We start from the raw sequence: 18,172 nt of genomic DNA, 5'->3' as shown, positions 1-18,172 counted from the left end.
ATATTTTTTTTAATCATTTTTAAAATTTTAGAGATGATTTTATTAATTGAGAATACATGAATATCAATAATTTTATACATTTATTGTTCCACGTGCACTATAGTTTTGAGTTTCAATCATTAATGAATTGAATTTATTAAAGCATGTGGTTGAATAATATATATGCATACATCTATACAGCTTTAATAATGGGTGTAATTTTTACTTTGTAAATGAAAGATCATTAAAAAAAAATTCATTTCTTAATGGGAAATAGGTTGATATGCAGAGAGAGAGAGAGAGAGAAAAAAAAAGAGAAGACATTTAGAGGTGTTTTGTTGTTTTCCTCAGTTTTTGGAAGTTTTGCATGAAGCCCCTGACTTACCTGGAAATTATTGAGTTTTTTGGACATTTATACTTTGCTTTTTTTGCTTTTTTCTTGGGCTCAACATTCAAATATTTAGCGAAACGTCACAATCGAAGGGGGCGGGAGAGGCTGAGAGGCGTTGATAATGGAGCCATGAAGCAGCAGAGAAGAAACTGCCCCCCCTCTCCTCTGCTGCTCCACGACTCTTCTATTTTGCTGCAAAAACTGGGCACTTGTGTGGGGTAAATGACAATAATAATGCAATTACAATGCATTCCCCCAATTTACAACTCAAGAAGAACTCACGTCTTTTCGTGACCCGTGACGATCACCCTCTCTTCTATTCTATTCTATTCTTCTCTTGCTTCAAAACAGGACCCATAATCCAACAAAAGTTGTGCCAAATTCGAGATTAATACCTCTTTTCATCACCCCTTGTTTGTTCACTCCAATGCCATTCAATATAGAGGCTTGTGCGTTGGATGGGTGCCTTTTGAGTTGAGTTGTGTTTACTTCATAGATGGATGTCTAATCTATCTCTGAGATCTCTCATTGTTTGTTCATTGTCAATTCTTTTGCTTCCATGTTCACTATTGCTGCTGCTGCTGGTGATCATGCTGTTGCTCTCTTTCTTTGTTGCCTGGCTTGTTCCCTTGTGCTTTCTTGGTATGCATTTTGCACGTCGTCCTTGGTCGATCTCCTTCTCGGAGAGTTGCATCTGTGACCCCCTGAAATTTAGATGAATTCATCAGTTTCTACCATGCCCCAATCATTCACAATGACAATGCAATCTAGTTTATGCACAATGACAATGCAATCTAGTTTATGGAATGTTTTATAAACAAGTATACAATGATGCTACAAAGCAAGCGGCAAAAAGGAAGCGGAAAAAACCCCATGTGGGGTTGTCAAAGCGAGCTAGGCTCTCTGTCCCAGACAAATGGGCAACAGAGTTATTCTTCAAATTGTCTTCTCTTTGAGAGATAATCAAACAGATGGAAGGCAGTCCCAAATATAACTAAGAGCTCTACAATTCAATATCCTAATCCTACTTGGATCATTAAACAAACAGANGGACATATAATCAAACAGATGGAGGGCAGTCCCAAATATAACTAAGAGCCCTGCAATTCAATATCCTAATCCTACTTGGATCATTAAACAAACAGATAGATAGAGGGAATTCTCAGAATTTTCAAATCATCTGCGAACTATGGAATGAATGAATGAATGAAGCTAGAAAGGAGGGCAATCTGCAATCTACAGTTCCTGTTTTGTTAGATTAGGAAACAAACAATTCAAAAGGGTTCATCACTATTGCAGCGCTACAAACAAAATGAAAGTTGATTTCAGTCTACTTTTCTTTTTCCCAATTCCGTACGAATCTTACAGCCAAATCCAATGGTTGCCCATCAGCCTCAGGCAGAGAATCAACAAGAAAATTCAGACTCGAAAAGTAATCAAAGGAACCAGAGATCTTACCTATCTGCATTGTAAGAGGATGACCGCTTCAGAGCCATTGGAGCCTCCTTAACTTTCTGAGTTTCAATTAGGCTTCCACTGAAATATTCCTTGTCTTCTAATCTTACCCCCGAGAAACCTACAATGCCGGTCGATGTCCCTGCTCCTTCTTTCCCATCTCCGCGAGGCACTCTGGATTTACAGAGTGAGAACTCTTGACCCTCCATTGATGTTGCTCCACAGTCCTTGAACGAGATCGATCCACAGGAGATTAATTGCATCAGAACCGCCGATGCCTTCATCCTCCCACTCGGAAAACTTTCCGTCGTCCGATTCGTGTTTACGGCTTCGGAAATGATCAAACGCCCGTCGGCTTTCATCAGAGATTCGAGAGTTTCGGGGCTATAATCCGACGGTGGAGGAGATATTTCTTCTCTACTGAGCTCTGTACTCGGCGTAGAGTTTGATTCACCATTGACCTCCTCTATTTCTTTTTCTTCCTTCTCTTCTTCCCTCCCCACTCGTCTTCTCCGCCGGTGCTTCTCGTCGGTCTGTGTCGAAGCATCGGCAGCGGCAGCTTTGGCCGACGAGTCGGAGCTCGAATCCGTCTTGTAGACTTTATACTCATGGAAGTCGACGGAGCTCCACGACTGGTTAAGCCGACGAGAGAGAATCGGAGAATCGGACTCTTCGCCGACGAGTTTATGAATCTCTGGAGGCCTCAAAGATCTCGAAGACACGGAGCCTTGAACTCGGCTATCTAAGGAAGAATGAAGAAGCTCCGATCCTTTCAGAACATACTCTTTACCATGCAATGGATAAATGAAATCATTCTCAGACAAATCATGCCACACGAAACCATTCTTGTAGCTCCTAAAACAAATTCAAACCCTAGAAATCAGATTCAGAATCAAAGAAACCACAAATTGAACCAGAAAAACGAAAACCGCCATTGAACTCACCTTTTCGATGACCAAGAATAAGCACTCGCCATACCATTTCCTCGAAGAAGATTAAGACGGTTAATAACATCTGAAGAACAGAAACATTTCCAAAGAGACAAAAGTAAAAAAAAAAAAAAAAAAACAATAACGAAGGAAGGAAATCGGAAATAAAGGCCATGGGAGAGAAGGATTTGGAACCTCTGAGATAAAGGCCTTCGGAGGAGGAAAGAGGAACCTCCATGAAATGAGGGTGTTCGAGGTGGCCATTTCTGGAGAGATAGTAAACGACCGGAACCCTTCTGTCGGAGCGGAGCTTGGGCTCAGTCCAGACCTTGGTGCGTTCAGGACTAATGTCTCTGTGGTGCTTCCATAGCTTGGGGATTTGAAGGTCCGTAAGTGTGGGTCTGGAAGCGACCGCCATTTTGGAGAGAGTGAAGGAGAATGGAGGGGTGGTGAAGGAGTCGTCGGAGTTTTATAGAAACGGGAGAACGAAGGAGAGAAACGAAGGAGAGAAACGAAGGAATTCAAAAACCGAACGGGGAGATACGGCGGACAAACAGCTACGCAACAAAACCCCTCCGTTTTGATTTCAGGACTCCAAATGCCGTGTGTTTCCTCTCACTCCAAATTTAATCCTTTTTTATTATTATTATTTTTTTCCCTCTCAATTACAACTATATTTATTTATTTATTTATTTATTTATTTTTCTTTTTTTTTTCTTCTTTCTTCATCTTCTCCTTTTAAGGTAATATGTTAATAACGTAAGAAGAAAGTCAAAAACAAGTTTAAGGAAAGGGATCCTAAGAAGGAAGGTAAAACGAGGAAGAATTCTGAGGTATTACTCGTCCACCACCAGCAATCAACAAACAAATGTAGTCGATCAAAATAAAGTTGAGTTAAATTTTGGAAAAATTGAACATTGAGTCGCTCTGTGGATCAATTTTTTTTATTGGGTTGATTCGTCTAACTCGAAAATAAGGTTACAATCTAACTCAACCCAACTCAACCCAACTCATGTACCTTTTAAGATTATTTTGAAGATTAATAATATTTGATGTTTGTAACTGATATTGGTAATGTGTTGTCATGAGATCCCACATCGATTAGAGAAATGAATGATGTTGGGGTTCGGAGGGAGATGAATTGTGAGATCTCACATCGATCGATTGGAGGGGGGGGGTGAAATGTGAGATTTCACATCGTTTGGAGATGGGAACTAAACATTCCTTAAAAGGGTATGAAAACTTTTGCCCACTAACGTGTTTTAAAACATGGAGGGAAACCCAGAAAGAAAAGTTTAAACAACATCTGATAGCCATGAGTTTGGACGGTTACCGTTGTGACCCCTAAATGTTTGATAAATTTTATAAGATTTTGGTTAATGTATAATTTTGTAAATAATTAAAAGAAAAGACAACTCATTGGAATGGGTTGAGTTGGGTTGGATTATTGTGAATTTTATTTGAGCTGCCCAAATCAAGCCTACCTAAATTTTTGGTCCATAAGATTTTTCCAAAATTTTAGTTATTAACTTAAGTAGAATTCTTTAAACAATTAAAAGAAAAGACATCCTGTTGAGTTGGGTTAAATGGTCAGATTATAAATTTTATTTGAGTTGCTCGATCACGCCAACCTAAAATTTTGGTCCAAAATTTTTTCAAAAAAGAAAAAGATGTTTATGGAGTGAAATTGTGTTGAGAATGAGAAATAGAATTGGAATGGAAGATATGTATTCCTATTCATATTCATAACCTTTAAATAGGATACCAGCTATTAACTAATATCTACAAACAACTAAAATATAAACGAGAATAAAATAAAATATATTACAAATCAAATTATAAATACAAAAATACTAACATATATCTAATATATATTTTATAACTAATATATTCTCTAAATATTATATCTCAACAAGTTGGAAAATGAGTCTTTTCTGTCTCTTTTTTAAGGTTGATTTAATAAGCATTTTGTTCTTCAAATATAAGTTATATATACCATATTGAAATTTCGTCACACCTAAAATTTGAATACAACAATAGCGGAGTTCGCGCGGACAAAAAATGATTTAATTTAATTAAAAAAAACAAACAAATAAAAAAGTCAGACATTCACGATTTTTCTGACAAGGTTTGAAAAATGAGGACTAATCTCTTAATTTAATTTAATTGTTTTAATTGAATTTTAGAAGTCAAATGTCAATTTCAAAGCACCGTCCCTCCTCCTCACGTGCCCACACCCTCTCTCTTTCCCCCCCTTTTTTCTAAAAAACAAAAAATTAATTCATTTAATATTTTAATTTTAATGCTGAATTAAGACACAATTAAAGAAAAAAAAAAACAAAAAAACAAGAATTTGGGTACGACCTAAATATAATATTTCTTATAATTGTTACTTTTAAAATTATATAAAATGTTAATAACTATATAAATTAATATATTGATTATTGCACCCATATAGACAAATAATAACTCTATGTCGACTAGATCATTACACTATAAAATTTTGCATAAACTTAATATTTAACTCAGACAAAAAATTGAGAAAAATGATATTTATTATAATTAAAAATAAAATAAAATACAAATTAATTTAGAAAATATAAACACCATTTGAACTATTAAAAAAAAAAAAAAAAATCGAAAACATAGCTTAATCAATATACGACTCTCGCCTCGTACATCCTCACGATTACTTTGAAGAAAATAAATAACAATTAATTACATTAATATGATTTTTTTTAAGAGTATATATATATATATATATAATTAATTAATTAATTTGACCTTTTTGTTCTTTTTCTTTTTAGTAGTCTTTTGCTAAAGCATCCTGAAAAAGAGAGACGTTAATTCTTTTTTCTTCCTTTTTAATTTCTTTTTGTTCAAAATTCAATTTTCCTTTGACAATTATACTTGCAGTTGACTTGAGGTATTGTTAGAAACAAAAAAAGTGGGACTGTATTTAAATATATATATATATATATAGATAGATACATGTTTTAAATTTCTTTTAAAACTTTTGTTTAAAAAAAAATTAATTCAAAATGTTGTACTTCACGGTTGAATAAATTTAAATAAACATAATTAATAAAAGTCGTGCAAAAACTAATATTAGTAATAAGTTTTCCATGAAAAATAAAAAACTAGAATATAAACTTGTGAAAAATAAATAATGTGATTTTGTATGTAATAGGATCATATATTAATTTTTTGCATTTATCTAAAAAAATATTATTGAAAAGATGAGTATTTAAAAATATTCAATAGATGATCTGACGAGCCTTTGTAAACTTGGGCAGCTGATGCATATGTCGGGTGTTCGATGTGTATAGAGGGCGTTTAACGTGTAGAGAAAGCACGGCTTAAATTATTTAATATTTATTATCCTCAAATATTATTAGAAATAAGTGAAATATTGGAGGGAACTAATATTAAAAGGCCCTTTTTTTTAATTAAAAGAAAAAAGAAAAGCAAAAAGGTGAAAAGGAGGGTGATTTTGAGATTGTTTTTAAAAAACACATTTTTAGTTCAAAAAAATTCAAACCAGTTGGGTTGACCAAATGGCGCTTAATTTTTGGTGTACCAAAAGGTTGACTAAAACAGCTCATAAAGTAACCAATCATCATCGTCATGGCCTTTAACACCCCGGTTTTTTATGAACACCTACCGAGGTTGTACTGTCCACAAACCACCTAAACACTAAATCTTCACTTCTCGAGGAGAATCGAGTGTTCACACCTTGCTATTTCAAACCAAAGTGTCCATTAAGCAATAAAAACGAGCTCCATCCGACAATTTTGATCCAAAACAATAGCGTTATTTAGATTGTTGCTTTAGTGCTCGTATCTACTAAGGGTGGGTCTGGACTGTTAGAGTGTTCTTCCAGTGTAATGTTATAGCTCTATTGATTTGGTTTATAGTGTTATGTAACTATGTTGTTTGAGACGAGGCGACTAGTTGGTTGGGTTTGGACTTGGTTGGCAAAGCTGTTGGTAAGCTGGTGGAGAATAGTTAGGTGTTGTAAGCATAGCAGCCATCTAAGAAGAATGATCACCAAAAGGAGCAGTTAATAGCATCTGTGTATTAATTTTAATAGCTTTACTCTTGATTTGATGTTCATGATCAGCCAGGGAGAAGAGGCATAGCATCTTGGATATCTCTTTACATGGAGCTTGACCTTTGGGCCTAGGCCAGTTGGCCTAAAAACTCTCCTCCTTAGCAATGAACGTAATTAGTAGGGGTGTTAGTAGTCTCGAGGTATATATGAATTGGTTCGATTTAACTCGGTCTAATTTTAGAAGAATGACTCTAGTACCACTAGTTCCAGATCTTCATAATTGATATGGAAACCCTAACCAGTCGAATTTAAGAACTTTTATAAGCGCTTGGATATGGAAACGGTTGATTCACAAATACTGAAAACCAAATCAATTTGATCTTATTCCAAATTATTGCCACTCTTGATTTAACAACCTTGTTGAATAATAAGACCTTTAAATCTAAATATATCCACGAACCTCAAAACGGCAAGGAATCATTCTAACGGAAAGTAAGATTCGAATTACCTTGTTGATCAAATATCTCAAAACAAAAACACTTGTTTGAGATTTGAATAACTCCACTAGTAAGATTGATCATGTCAAGCTTGAATAATTATAAATATGCATCCTAAACCACGTAGAATTGAAAAAAAAACAAGAAAACATAAATGTTCTTTCTACTGCATGCTCCAAATCTACTTTACAGATATCACATTACATGTTTTTTATAGCTTCAAAATAAAACTTTCATCTTATATGACAATAAAATCTTAAAGTAAATAAAAGTTTTAAAATATATTAATGAAACATCATAATTCTAAACTATTATCCACTCCGAGAATGAATGAAACTCATTTCATATCAATAATGATATAATATTGTCCTAGACTTCATCCTAATACACCTTTTATAATGGACTCTTCAACTGTTCCACAATATCCCACTTTGGCTTCAAATATATTTTTTTTTCTAAAAAAAATAATATAAATTAAAAAACTATAATTATAATGGAACGTGTAACTTAATAGTTTCTANATATATTTTTTTTCTAAAAAAAATAATATAAATTAAAAACTATAATTATAATGGAACGTGTAACTTAATAGTTTCTAGATATTTTTCTTAAAGAAAATTTAGGATATTATTGAAACTTTTCAAAGTTTAAAAGTATTTTTGAAACAAAATATAAAATTTAGGAGTATTTTTATTAATTTAACTAAAAAATAATATTGGGTACGATTAATTTATATCTCTAAAGTTTGAGGAGGTATCATTTAAAAACTTAAAACTTCAAATTAATGATGATATCGATTAAAATCATAAATGTCAATCAATATAAATTTTGAGTATTAAACTATAAATTTAGTTATAGTCTAACTCTAGGCTCATTCGAGTTTGTTATCATATAAATATCGACATCAATTTTAAAATGAAGAATGAAAATGCGCGGATTGCAAACTCAAGCATTTTTAAAACAAGTTAACTCACACGATATCTTTTATTCTTCAACTTTGGTGATCCATGACGATCCACGATGACGAAGCATAATGATAGTAACCGAAGTAGGACGACGATCTTAACACCCCAACGAATTTGAAAGTTAAGAAACATGAGGCAATTGACAACAAGAACCCACGAAAATTGAGAACTTGAGGGTCAAATTCAAGGGCTTACCAACTGATTGCTAGTCGATTGACCACGAGTCTAGACATACGATGATGTTGATGATGATGATCCGAGATGAACAGCGACAAGGATGCTCCTCAAAATGGGACGATGATGTTCACGATGTGTTGTATGTGGCGTTTATGGCTGAAATCAAAGCATGAGAATGGTTTAGTGGGGATATCCTCGTGTGCATCCTCTTGACTCATTTATGCTTGCCAGCATTATTATGAACACCAAATATGAGTAGGTAAGAAAAGGAGGCAGCTGATCGTGTTTTCATCGTCACCCTCCATCGACCACGTATTGCCTTCTTCATTTCGAAACGAAGAATCAACAACAAAAACTGGTTCAGTTTAGGTTGCAGAGAATGTCAAAACCATGAAACCCTGAATCCAGATTTCAAATCTTGATTCAAATCATAGACGGAGTGTTATAGAAACTAAATTTGAATTTTGTTAAATTTCATACGGACAAAATTTACAATTTAATCATAAACGAGTATGAAAAAAAAAAAAAATATTATGGTAAAAGTTTTATTATAAATCTAATGCCCAAATTCTTCCCTAGTAGATATTGTCCGCTTTTGTCCGTTGTATTGCCGTCAATCTCACGGTTAATGAGACAATCCTTATAAGGGCGTAGAAACTTCTCTACCGTAGACACTTTTTAAACTGTGAGGCTGACGACGATACATAACGAGTAAAATCAGACAATATCTACTAGAAGTGAGCTTAGACTGTTACGAATGGTATCAAAGTCAGGTTCGGAGCGGTGTGGCAGCCACGACGCTGGGTCACAAAAGGGTGAATTGTGAGATCGGACGTTGATTAGTAAGGGTGCGAAAATGACTTCCCGAGTAGATATGTTTAAAATATTTAAAAAAAAATACTATTTTTGGAAAGGCAAATGGGTGGGATTAACAAATTAATGAGAGAAGGCCATGTGATGCCAAATTCCACTAACACCTTATTATAATATATAATCCATTTAAGCTGTCAGCCAAATCAACAATAAATAAATAAATAAATAAATAAATAATTTAATTTTGGATATTAATGGTGTGGTCCTATAAATTCTTGGTAAAGCAAAAGCAAAATCCCCATTCATTTAATTAAATTATTTATTTTCAACAAAATTTTTTAATTAGATTCAATGAAAACACCATAAAATGTTTTTTTATATTATTATTACTAATTTATTAACACTGGGTAATATTTTTATTATAATTGATTAGGTGATAACCAAAAATATGTCGTTTTAATACAATATGATTGCGACATTTAAAAATAAAATAAGTAAATAAGATTAATTCATCAATTTTAAATACATCATTAAAATATTCATATTTGGTAAGGTATTGTAAATGGTGTAATATCTTTTATTTATTTATTTATTTTTGTTAACATAAACTCGTTTTTTAAAAATATTTTCTTTTTAATTTTCCCGAGCTAGAAATAGATACCACAAAGTAAGACGATGACAAATTAACCTCGGAAGGTTATGACTGTGAACTTTAGGTTCTTAGAGTTTATTTGATCAAATTGTTACTACGACCTTGAAAGGTTGACGGTATATTAAGATGAAATTTTAACGTTGGTCATCCAATATCGAACATTGAGGGTATTTTTGACCATTTTTAAAATATAGGGTTTTTTATTGTTCGAGCAATTGACCACTAATTTTTTTGATTGATACGTAGATAAGTCCACCCTCAATAGGTATTGTTCTCTTCGAGTTTTCCTTTTGGGCTTCCTCTCAAGATTTTTAAAAACGCGTATGCTTAGAAGAGGTTTCCACACCTTTACGAAGAATGCTTCCCCCCCTTTCGTGGTCTAGCGTCTTCACTGACACTCGTTTCCCTCTCTAATCGATATGGTATCTCACATTTCCATTCTCATTACCTGTTTCAATCTTCATCCTCACAAAATTTTTCATTTATTCTTCGGGTTTTCCCTTTTACGCTTCCCCTCAAGGATTTTAAAACTCGTCTGTTTAAGAGAGGTTTCTACACCCTTACACTTATGAACAATGCTTCAATCTCCTCTCCAACGGATGTGGGATTTCACAATCCACCCCCTACAGGGTCCAACGTTCTCGCTAGCACTCGTTCCCTCTCCAATCGACGTGGGATCCCACACTTCCATTCTCATCACCTGTTTCAATCTTCATCCTTACAAAATTCTCGATTCATTTTCGTGGGTCTCTTTGTTTCTTCACGGAAAAGTAATAGATAACTTCAAAGTCACTTTCTCNGCATTTATTCCTCGGGTTTTCCCTTTTACGCTTCCCCTCAAGGATTTTAAAACTCGTCGGTTTAAGAGAGGTTTCTACACCCTTACACTTATGAACAATGCTTCAATCTCCTTTCCAACCGATGTGGGATCTCACAATCCACCCCCTACAGGGTCCAACGTTCTCGCTAGCACTCGTTCTCTCTCCAATCGACGTGGGATCCCACACTTCCATTCTCATCACCTGTTTCAATCTTCATCCTTACAAAATTCTCGATTCATTTTCGTGGGTCTCTTTGTTTCTTCACGGAAAAGTAATAGATAACTTCAAAGTCACTTTCTCTTTTTTGTTAAAGAAAAAAAAAAGAGACCCACACTAAATTTTGTTATCTTGAAAACTTTTCCCTATTATCTTAATCAGGAGATAAAGAAGATATGAAACCCATAAGCTATTATTTTATCAAGAATGAAAGGGAGAGATTTGTTATGCCTATACACCTTCCACCATGTCCACAAACTAACCCCTTATATAAATCTCCTACCAACACAATCATCAACAACAACAAGAACAACAAGAACAACAAGAACAAGAGAGAGAAAAACAAGACACAACATGGTGCAAGAGGAAAGTGTCAGAAAAGGGCCATGGACAGAGCAAGAGGACTTCCAATTGGTCTGCTTTGTTGGTTTGTTCGGTGATCGCCGGTGGGATTTCATCGCCAAAGTATCAGGTTTGAAGGTGGCGGGAGAGTACAAATTATAGGTAGGGTTTATTAAAACCCCCCCTCTTCTCCTCCTCCTCCTCCTCCTCCTCCTCCTCCACCACCTCCTTTTAACCTCTCCCTTCCTCCTCCCTTGCAGGCTTGAAAAGAAACGGTAAAAGCTGCCGTCTCCGGTGGGTTAACTACCTCCACCCCGGTCTCAAGCGTGGCAAGATGTCTCCCCAAGAAGAGCGCCTTGTCCTCGACCTCCACTCCAAGTGGGGCAACAGGTGAATACGAGAATTCATGCTCATACAATTGTGGAGAGTCGTGATTCCTAACATTGATTCTGACGTTTTTTTTTTTAATTTTTAGATGGTCTAAGATTGCTCGGAAGCTTCCGGGACGAACGGATAATGAAATAAAGAATTTTTGGCGAACCCATGTGAGAAAATTGGCGCAAGAGAAAAAGAAAGCTGCGGTTCATCATGTTGTGGTGTCGCCGTCGTCCTCGTCGACGGTTGACTCGGTCCCGACGATTGATATCGGAGAAGAGAGCTTCTACGACACGGGTGGGGATTGGTCATGTTATATGGGTGAAGAGGATGAAAAGGGTTACTCTTATTCGATGGATGATATTTGGAGAGATATTGATGATGAGAGTGTTGTAAAGGCGGTTTGTGATGAGAAGTTGAGCTGTGGTCCAGTGGCATCACCGGCGCCGTGGGAGTACGGGGAGTACTCGCCGCCGTGGAAGGTGGCGGAGGAAAAGTTTGGGATTTGATTCATTTAAATTTGTTAATAGAAGGTGTGTTTTTGTTTTAGAGGGTAAGGGGGAAAGCTCTGACCTGTATAGCATTTGGAGTTTTCTTTACACTTTCTTGCACCATCTCATGCATCTTCATGCCCACTTTCTAAGCTACTTTTCTAAGCTTTTGTGTGATATCTTTCCAAATTCCCTCTATTACTCCTCTCTCTCTCTCTCCTATCTCATTAATTATACTCGTGAAAATGTTTCGTTCTCCTCCCCGATCAGTGTGGATCTCACAATCCACCCACTTTCGGAGCCCAACATCCTTGCTTGCTGATACTAGTTTCTCTCTCCAATCGATGTGAGACTAGGTTTAGACGTACGATTTTGATTACAAGCAATAAACGTTTCAAGAGAGCTAAAAATCCTCCTATTGCAAAGCTCTGTCCACTCTTCCCTTCTTCTAAAATCCACTTTGGGTTAGGTCGGCAAAACTGCTAGTCCAATTTCGAAAGGAAAGACTCAAGATTAATGAGAGTTTACGAACTTCACCCCTTCACCCCTTCACCTTCTTGAACTGCTCAATGTTCTCGCTGAGACACTGCCCAGTGTCCACTTGACTCAACGTCCTAGTTGTCACTTGTTCCTTTTTTTTAATCGATGTGGGATCTCACATAAAATCTCAAAAATCAAACATTTACCGATCACAACTTATCTTTAACATCTGTCACGAATGTCAAGTTAGATTGTAACCCTGTTTTTAAGTTGGTTCGGCGGATTAAATTTGACCCAACAATTATATATATAAAAAATAAGATTAATTATGGTTGAAACCTACTTTTGAGAGAGATTTGGGAAAACGAGCACTTGGAATATGATAATGGGAGGTGGACATGTCAAGAGGACGTGGTGCTCATTCATTTATAATATAATGTTTTACGAACAAATTAATTTAAGATTAATCCGACCATAGTGCTTAGCTTTTGAATTCCATTACATATTCATTAGATAACTATTATTAGTTTACACAATTCATATATAATCGAATCATAGTGAAAGTTGCCCAATTTCCACCGACAACAAAAAAAGGTATTCCATTTTAAGCATACATATAAATTAATTATGAGCACTATAAACTATACACTCCCGAATGAGTGAACTCTACCTGTCTATGCCGGATGGGATTGGATTCACTCCACCCTTAAGCTTTGGAGGAGTATATATTGAAATAGGATTGAATGATATGCTCCGTCGGGTTCAAAATTCAGATTTCACATCTGTGTGTCTTGGCGTTCTCCTACATCCTCTACGACATGGTCACGTTATTTACTCATCGCTTTTAAGGGTGAAAACTATCCCCACAGACCAACACAAATCCTTTCCACAAGACCACCCAATATAGAATTACTCCAAACAAAACACACTTAAACTGTGTAGTTCCTATGACCGAGTCACTAAAAAAAATGTGTACCTTGCTGGTATAGATAGTGATTTTCAATTCTTTTAAAATTTTCTTAATTATCCTATCCTTCACGTTGGTATTCTAAGAAGACGTGCCTTGAGAATTCTATTGACATGACTTTAATACCATGTTAGGACAACAACCCTCTATATTAGTATGATATTGTCTGCTTCGAGCATAAGTTTTCATGGTTGTACTTTTTCTTTTCTCAAAAACCTAGTACAAATAGACATAATATCTCTCACTTATATACTCATGATCTTCTCCTTAATTAGCCACGGTGGAACTCTAACAATTATCAACATATATGAATCGTCAATATCTCCTTAGAGCATACCAACGGCTCGAACAAACAACAAAATCATAGAAATTTCAACGGTTCACTTCAACCATTAAAAAAAAAAAAAAAAAAAAAAAAAAAAAAAAAAAANACAAATCTTGGTTGCTATCTAAAGTATGGCTGCTGGCAGCTGAGTGGCGGCTGATGAGCAGCGGTAAAATCCATCAAGGATGACAAATAGCAGTCAAATTCTTCTTATTATTAGTATTATTCCGTTGAAAAGACATCCAATGGTCAACTTTTCAAAGGAACATGTTTGGTAATGTTTTCCAATTTTGGTGGAAGTGTCTCATATGTTTAACCTCATTTGGCTATCAGTGAAACCAATATTTTTCACGTTCATCAAAGTTTAATCAGGTTCATGAACTTGATGATGTTTGAAAACGTCCAATCAACCTCATCCTAAACTAGAATTGGATTGTGCTATAAATTTATTATGGTTCGTTCGATTCAAATAAATTAAATGGTGTCTAAACTCTTGAAAAATAAGGTTCGTTCTTTAAAAATCGTGTCGACACAAAACACGGGTCTAGCTTCAATCTACAAAAATATTTATGATTTTGATAACACAATTGTTCGGTCCAAACTGCACTCTTGACACGCTTGCAGAATCTTCATTATACTCTTCGGTTATTTTTTTTTTACTTTCTTGTCAAATTAGTATCTTGTATTCCTTTTAGGATTGATTTTGTATTCTTTTGTATCCCACAACCCTTCTCAGTTTGTAAATAACTTGAAACTTTTGACACTGATATTGCATGTCTTTTAAAACCGCGCAAAATTTTACCATATTTTTCACATTTTCAATGTTTTTGCTTTATGTTGATTTTGTTCTATCTAGTCACTGGACGGTGTGAAACACTGGTCAGAGTAGAAACCAAAAACAAAAGCAAAGTCACGAGAGCTTATTATTCTCTGAGTGGACAACATCATATCAATGTAAAGATTTATGGTCCCTAACATGATATCAAAGTTATACCTTTAAATTAGTGCATGATATCAGAGTTATACCCTTAATTTAGTGAGCCTGAAAGACGTAGTGTTTACATTACGTGGGGATACATAACAATTAATTTTTTCCCAACACCTTTAAACTTTATTTTAAGAAAATTTCCTCCAACTTAACCTTCCTAAGTTCTAAAATCTAAACAGATTACACATAAAATTAGAATCTAGAATGCAAAAAAGGGTTCACAGCAAGCAACTATATTATTATATCAAGTGATGATCCAAGCTCCACAAGTTTTCAACCATGGCATCCTCCAACACCCAATCTGGTGCTATCATTTGGGCATCACGATCACCAACTTCCCAATCACCCAACGCACCAACTGCCTCATGTTGCTGCTTCTGCCCCACCATGTCAAACCTCCAAGCTTCCATGAATTCACCACAAGGACTTGGTGGCCATGCTGAGACTTCAGGCCATTGCTGGACGGAACGTGGAGGCGGCGGCGGTGGAGGAGCTCTGCTGCCATGGTTGGCCGGAAGAACAACAGTACTATTCGATGAGTTTGGTAAGTTCATGTTATGGAGAGATGGAGGCAAATTTATGGAGTAATTGGATGTTTGGTCCATGGCTTCTAGCATGCTCAAATGACAAATGGCATCCAAAAGTTTCCTGCTGTGAGCTTGTACTTTCAGCTGACGTAACTGTTTTTGAACTCGGGTCCTCCAATAGTTTTTAATCTCGTTATCCGTTCTCCCCGGTAGTTCTTGTGCAATTTTTGACCACCTACAAAAAAAAAAAAAGAAATTAGGTATGTCTTCAATTTTTTACCTACGAGAAAGATTTGAATCTTTAAACTTTTAATCAAATATCAATACTTTTAAAACAAATTCTATAAATTACGTTCTAAAAAGTGTTTGTAAATCAAATTAATATGATCGTCAATATACCTATTACCCCATTTGGAATGAAGTTCGAGGATGAGGAGTTGTTCTTGAAGAGTGAGATTCCCGCGTTTAATATCGGGTTTTAAATAATTCAGCCATCTCAATCTGCAACTTTTTCCCGTTCTCTTGAGACCTGACAAAAGACAACGTTCGAAGAAGAGGCGAGACAAGACGAGAGAATTCGGAATGGAGAGAATGCAAGTGTGTATAAATACCAGCTTGTTTAGCCAATAGGTTCCATTGGCCTTCACCATGAGCAGCAATATAATGAATCAACAATGTGTCCTCTTCAACAGTCCATGGCCCTCTTCTTAGCTCACTTTCTTCCTCACTTGGCCTATGGGCTGCAGTATTTGACACACCAGCCATAGGGACAAGAGGCAAAGAGGGTATTATTGGAGTGTAGATGTGCATAACAAATGGCAAAAACAAAGGGTTTTATAGAGGGAAAACAATGAGAAAGGGCCAAAATAAAGGCACAAAGCCACAAGATATGAAGCAATTCATAAAACTATGGTTTGACAATGAAAGGGTTTGTGTCCCTTTTTAGTACATTGCGTGGGAATTGGAATTTTCTGAAATGGGGAAATCAGCTGACCTGAGCTGAGCTGAGCTATCCAAACTTCCTTTTAATTTGGTTCTTTGAGACAAACTTTTTCGTTAAAATTAATGAACAATGAACCTGGTCACCCTTTCATTCATGTCCATTATCTTCAACTCTCCCATGATTGTTCATAATTATTACATACCCTTTTCATTTTAAATCATGATTTCCCATTCAATCTTGAGCTTGTTCTTGAATCAATATCATTTTTGGGATGTTCTATCAAATGGGTTTTGTTTGTATCCCATTTTCCCTCAAAGAATTACAAGAAACACAATGAAATTCAAAGGGGCCTCTCGATGGGAGATGAGCATCAGAATTTCAAAGGCCATAGGCTTAACAAAGTGATGCCTTTCTCATCTTTTTCTTTGCTTTCTCCTCTCTATTGTCCTTTCATATTCCCATTTTCTTTTTCCTTTTCGAGACAAATATATACTCTAGAAAACGAGTATATATACTTACTTGGTATTGATATCATAAATTGTAACCATCTATGTCGAGGATTTGAATCAACAGAGATCTTTTTATTATACTTTGTCCTCACTCATATGCTGTGATCTGTATAGGGATGTCGAAGAATATTGAAGCTATCATGCACGTATCTAAATTTCAAATCTTAAACCCGTCAAATAATGGAAAAATGGGGAATCAGAACATTAATGGATATGAGGTATGATTGAGCTGTGTTTTTGTGTTTTTCAATTCAAACCACAATCTCTACCAAAAGTTCAACACTTTTTAATAATAATAATAATAAATAAATAATAATAATAATAATATGCATGTTTTTATTCTTTGGATAAATTCCTCTATTTTTTGGTTGCAAACTTTGTGATTCTTGGTGGGGGCCTAAATGAAGCTTTTTTTCTCGATATTTTGTAATATTATTTTAAACGCTTCATAATAAGAGATATTCATTTAATTTGTCAGATACGAAAATCCATTCTAAATAGTTTTTAATATATATATATATATATATAAGAGAAGAGAGGACAAAATTTTCTGTCCACAATTTTTTAATGAAAAATTTTCGCTCTGATTCTTGAGAATTCCGTGGAGATGAGAATTGAAAAAAAAGTGGAGGCGGCGGAGATGGAGAAGGTTTCCCGTCTCTACCCACTCTACAGACGTCTCTATCCATGATAAAAAGCTTTATTATTATTATTATTATTATTAAATAAAAGAGGGTAGAATTACGTGAGAGACTATCTAGCTCAAGACTTTAATAATGGTATTATTTTTGGGTACCCTCAAGTGAATATATTTGGATTACGTGGAAAAATGAGTTGATATGATTCACGTTTAGTTCATGAATCGATAAATTATGTAATTTTTGTAAATTATAATATCGTAATATAACGAGAGAATTAAATTGATATTTATAAAACTAATTATCATAAATATTAAAAGAAAATGAATAGAGATGGATTTGAAAGATGTGAAATAAAAGATGAATATAAAAATGGAAAAAAGAGCATTGAATTGTCCCTTTATGTGGGAAGATCCAAATCCTTAAGGAGGCAATGTGAGGAATCTGTCACACTCAAAGCAAGCCCTATGAACCACTTTTTTTTTGCTTCTTCTATTTCTTTTATTTAGGACCCCTACCACTAAATCTAATCATCGGTTTCTTTCGTTTATTTACGTTACTAGATGATTCGTGAATAAATAATAGTCGGGGCCGTGTAGACTAACGAGGCAGAGAGATCATATTAGCCATTTGTTTAC

At 35.1% G+C, this 18,172-nt stretch overlaps 3 protein-coding genes across 4 annotated transcripts; 1 reads left to right on the top strand and 2 right to left on the bottom strand.

The window, feature by feature from the left end:
• Window positions 1-302: 302 nt before the first annotated feature.
• On the bottom strand, window positions 303-3,354 carry LOC111787158 (protein UPSTREAM OF FLC-like). 2 transcript variants are annotated; one of them, XM_023667278.1, is made up of 5 exons: window positions 2,950-3,354; window positions 2,770-2,839; window positions 1,829-2,680; window positions 843-1,074; window positions 303-345 (listed from the first exon to the last, which is right to left on the bottom strand). In XM_023667278.1, exons 1-4 carry the CDS (start codon window positions 3,170-3,172, stop codon window positions 861-863), a joined length of 1,359 nt encoding a protein of 452 aa, XP_023523046.1. In that variant the 5' UTR covers window positions 3,173-3,354; the 3' UTR covers window positions 303-345; window positions 843-860. The 2 variants fall into 2 exon arrangements, with proteins under 2 accessions (XP_023523046.1, XP_023523042.1); XM_023667274.1 differs by lacking the exon at window positions 303-345 and having other exon boundaries at window positions 376-1,074.
• Window positions 3,355-11,167: 7,813 nt separating this feature from the next.
• LOC111787446 (transcription factor MYB48-like) lies at window positions 11,168-12,341 on the top strand. Its single transcript, XM_023667409.1, has 3 exons — window positions 11,168-11,421; window positions 11,552-11,681; window positions 11,767-12,341. Exons 1-3 carry the CDS (start codon window positions 11,304-11,306, stop codon window positions 12,173-12,175), a joined length of 657 nt encoding a protein of 218 aa, XP_023523177.1. The 5' UTR covers window positions 11,168-11,303; the 3' UTR covers window positions 12,176-12,341.
• A 2,704-nt stretch (window positions 12,342-15,045) lies between these two features.
• LOC111787434 (transcription factor MYB62-like) lies at window positions 15,046-16,209 on the bottom strand. The gene is made up of 3 exons (XM_023667392.1): window positions 16,056-16,209; window positions 15,844-15,973; window positions 15,046-15,679 (listed from the first exon to the last, which is right to left on the bottom strand). Exons 1-3 carry the CDS (start codon window positions 16,207-16,209, stop codon window positions 15,157-15,159), a joined length of 807 nt encoding a protein of 268 aa, XP_023523160.1. The 3' UTR covers window positions 15,046-15,156.
• Between the last annotated feature and the right edge of the window lie 1,963 nt (window positions 16,210-18,172).

This window comes from Cucurbita pepo, chromosome LG02, assembly GCF_002806865.2.
Source record: "Cucurbita pepo subsp. pepo cultivar mu-cu-16 chromosome LG02, ASM280686v2, whole genome shotgun sequence".
NCBI classification, from domain to species: domain Eukaryota; kingdom Viridiplantae; phylum Streptophyta; class Magnoliopsida; order Cucurbitales; family Cucurbitaceae; genus Cucurbita; species Cucurbita pepo.
Note: the sequence above shows the minus strand (reverse complement) of the source record. Positions and strands in the feature narration are given on the sequence as shown.

Excerpts from the sequence above, each read along its gene's own strand:
- LOC111787446 (XM_023667409.1), top strand. The coding sequence starts at position 11,304 with ATGGTGCAAGAGGAAAGTGTCAGAAAAGGGCCATGGACAGAGCAAGAG. Across the intron at positions 11,422-11,551 it reads TTTCATCGCCAAAGTATCAG|GCTTGAAAAGAAACGGTAAA; the intron begins GTTTGAAGGTGG and ends CCTCCCTTGCAG. Across the intron at positions 11,682-11,766 it reads CACTCCAAGTGGGGCAACAG|ATGGTCTAAGATTGCTCGGA; the intron begins GTGAATACGAGA and ends TTTAATTTTTAG.
- LOC111787158 (XM_023667278.1), bottom strand. The coding sequence starts at position 3,172 with ATGGCGGTCGCTTCCAGACCCACACTTACGGACCTTCAAATCCCCAAG. Across the intron at positions 2,840-2,949 it reads CGAAGGCCTTTATCTCAGAG|ATGTTATTAACCGTCTTAAT; the intron begins GTTCCAAATCCT and ends TCTGTTCTTCAG. Across the intron at positions 2,681-2,769 it reads TATTCTTGGTCATCGAAAAG|GAGCTACAAGAATGGTTTCG; the intron begins GTGAGTTCAATG and ends AATTTGTTTTAG.
- LOC111787434 (XM_023667392.1), bottom strand. The coding sequence starts at position 16,209 with ATGGCTGGTGTGTCAAATACTGCAGCCCATAGGCCAAGTGAGGAAGAA. Across the intron at positions 15,974-16,055 it reads CCTATTGGCTAAACAAGCTG|GTCTCAAGAGAACGGGAAAA; the intron begins GTATTTATACAC and ends GTCTTTTGTCAG. Across the intron at positions 15,680-15,843 it reads CATTCCAAATGGGGTAATAG|GTGGTCAAAAATTGCACAAG; the intron begins GTATATTGACGA and ends TTTTTTTTGTAG.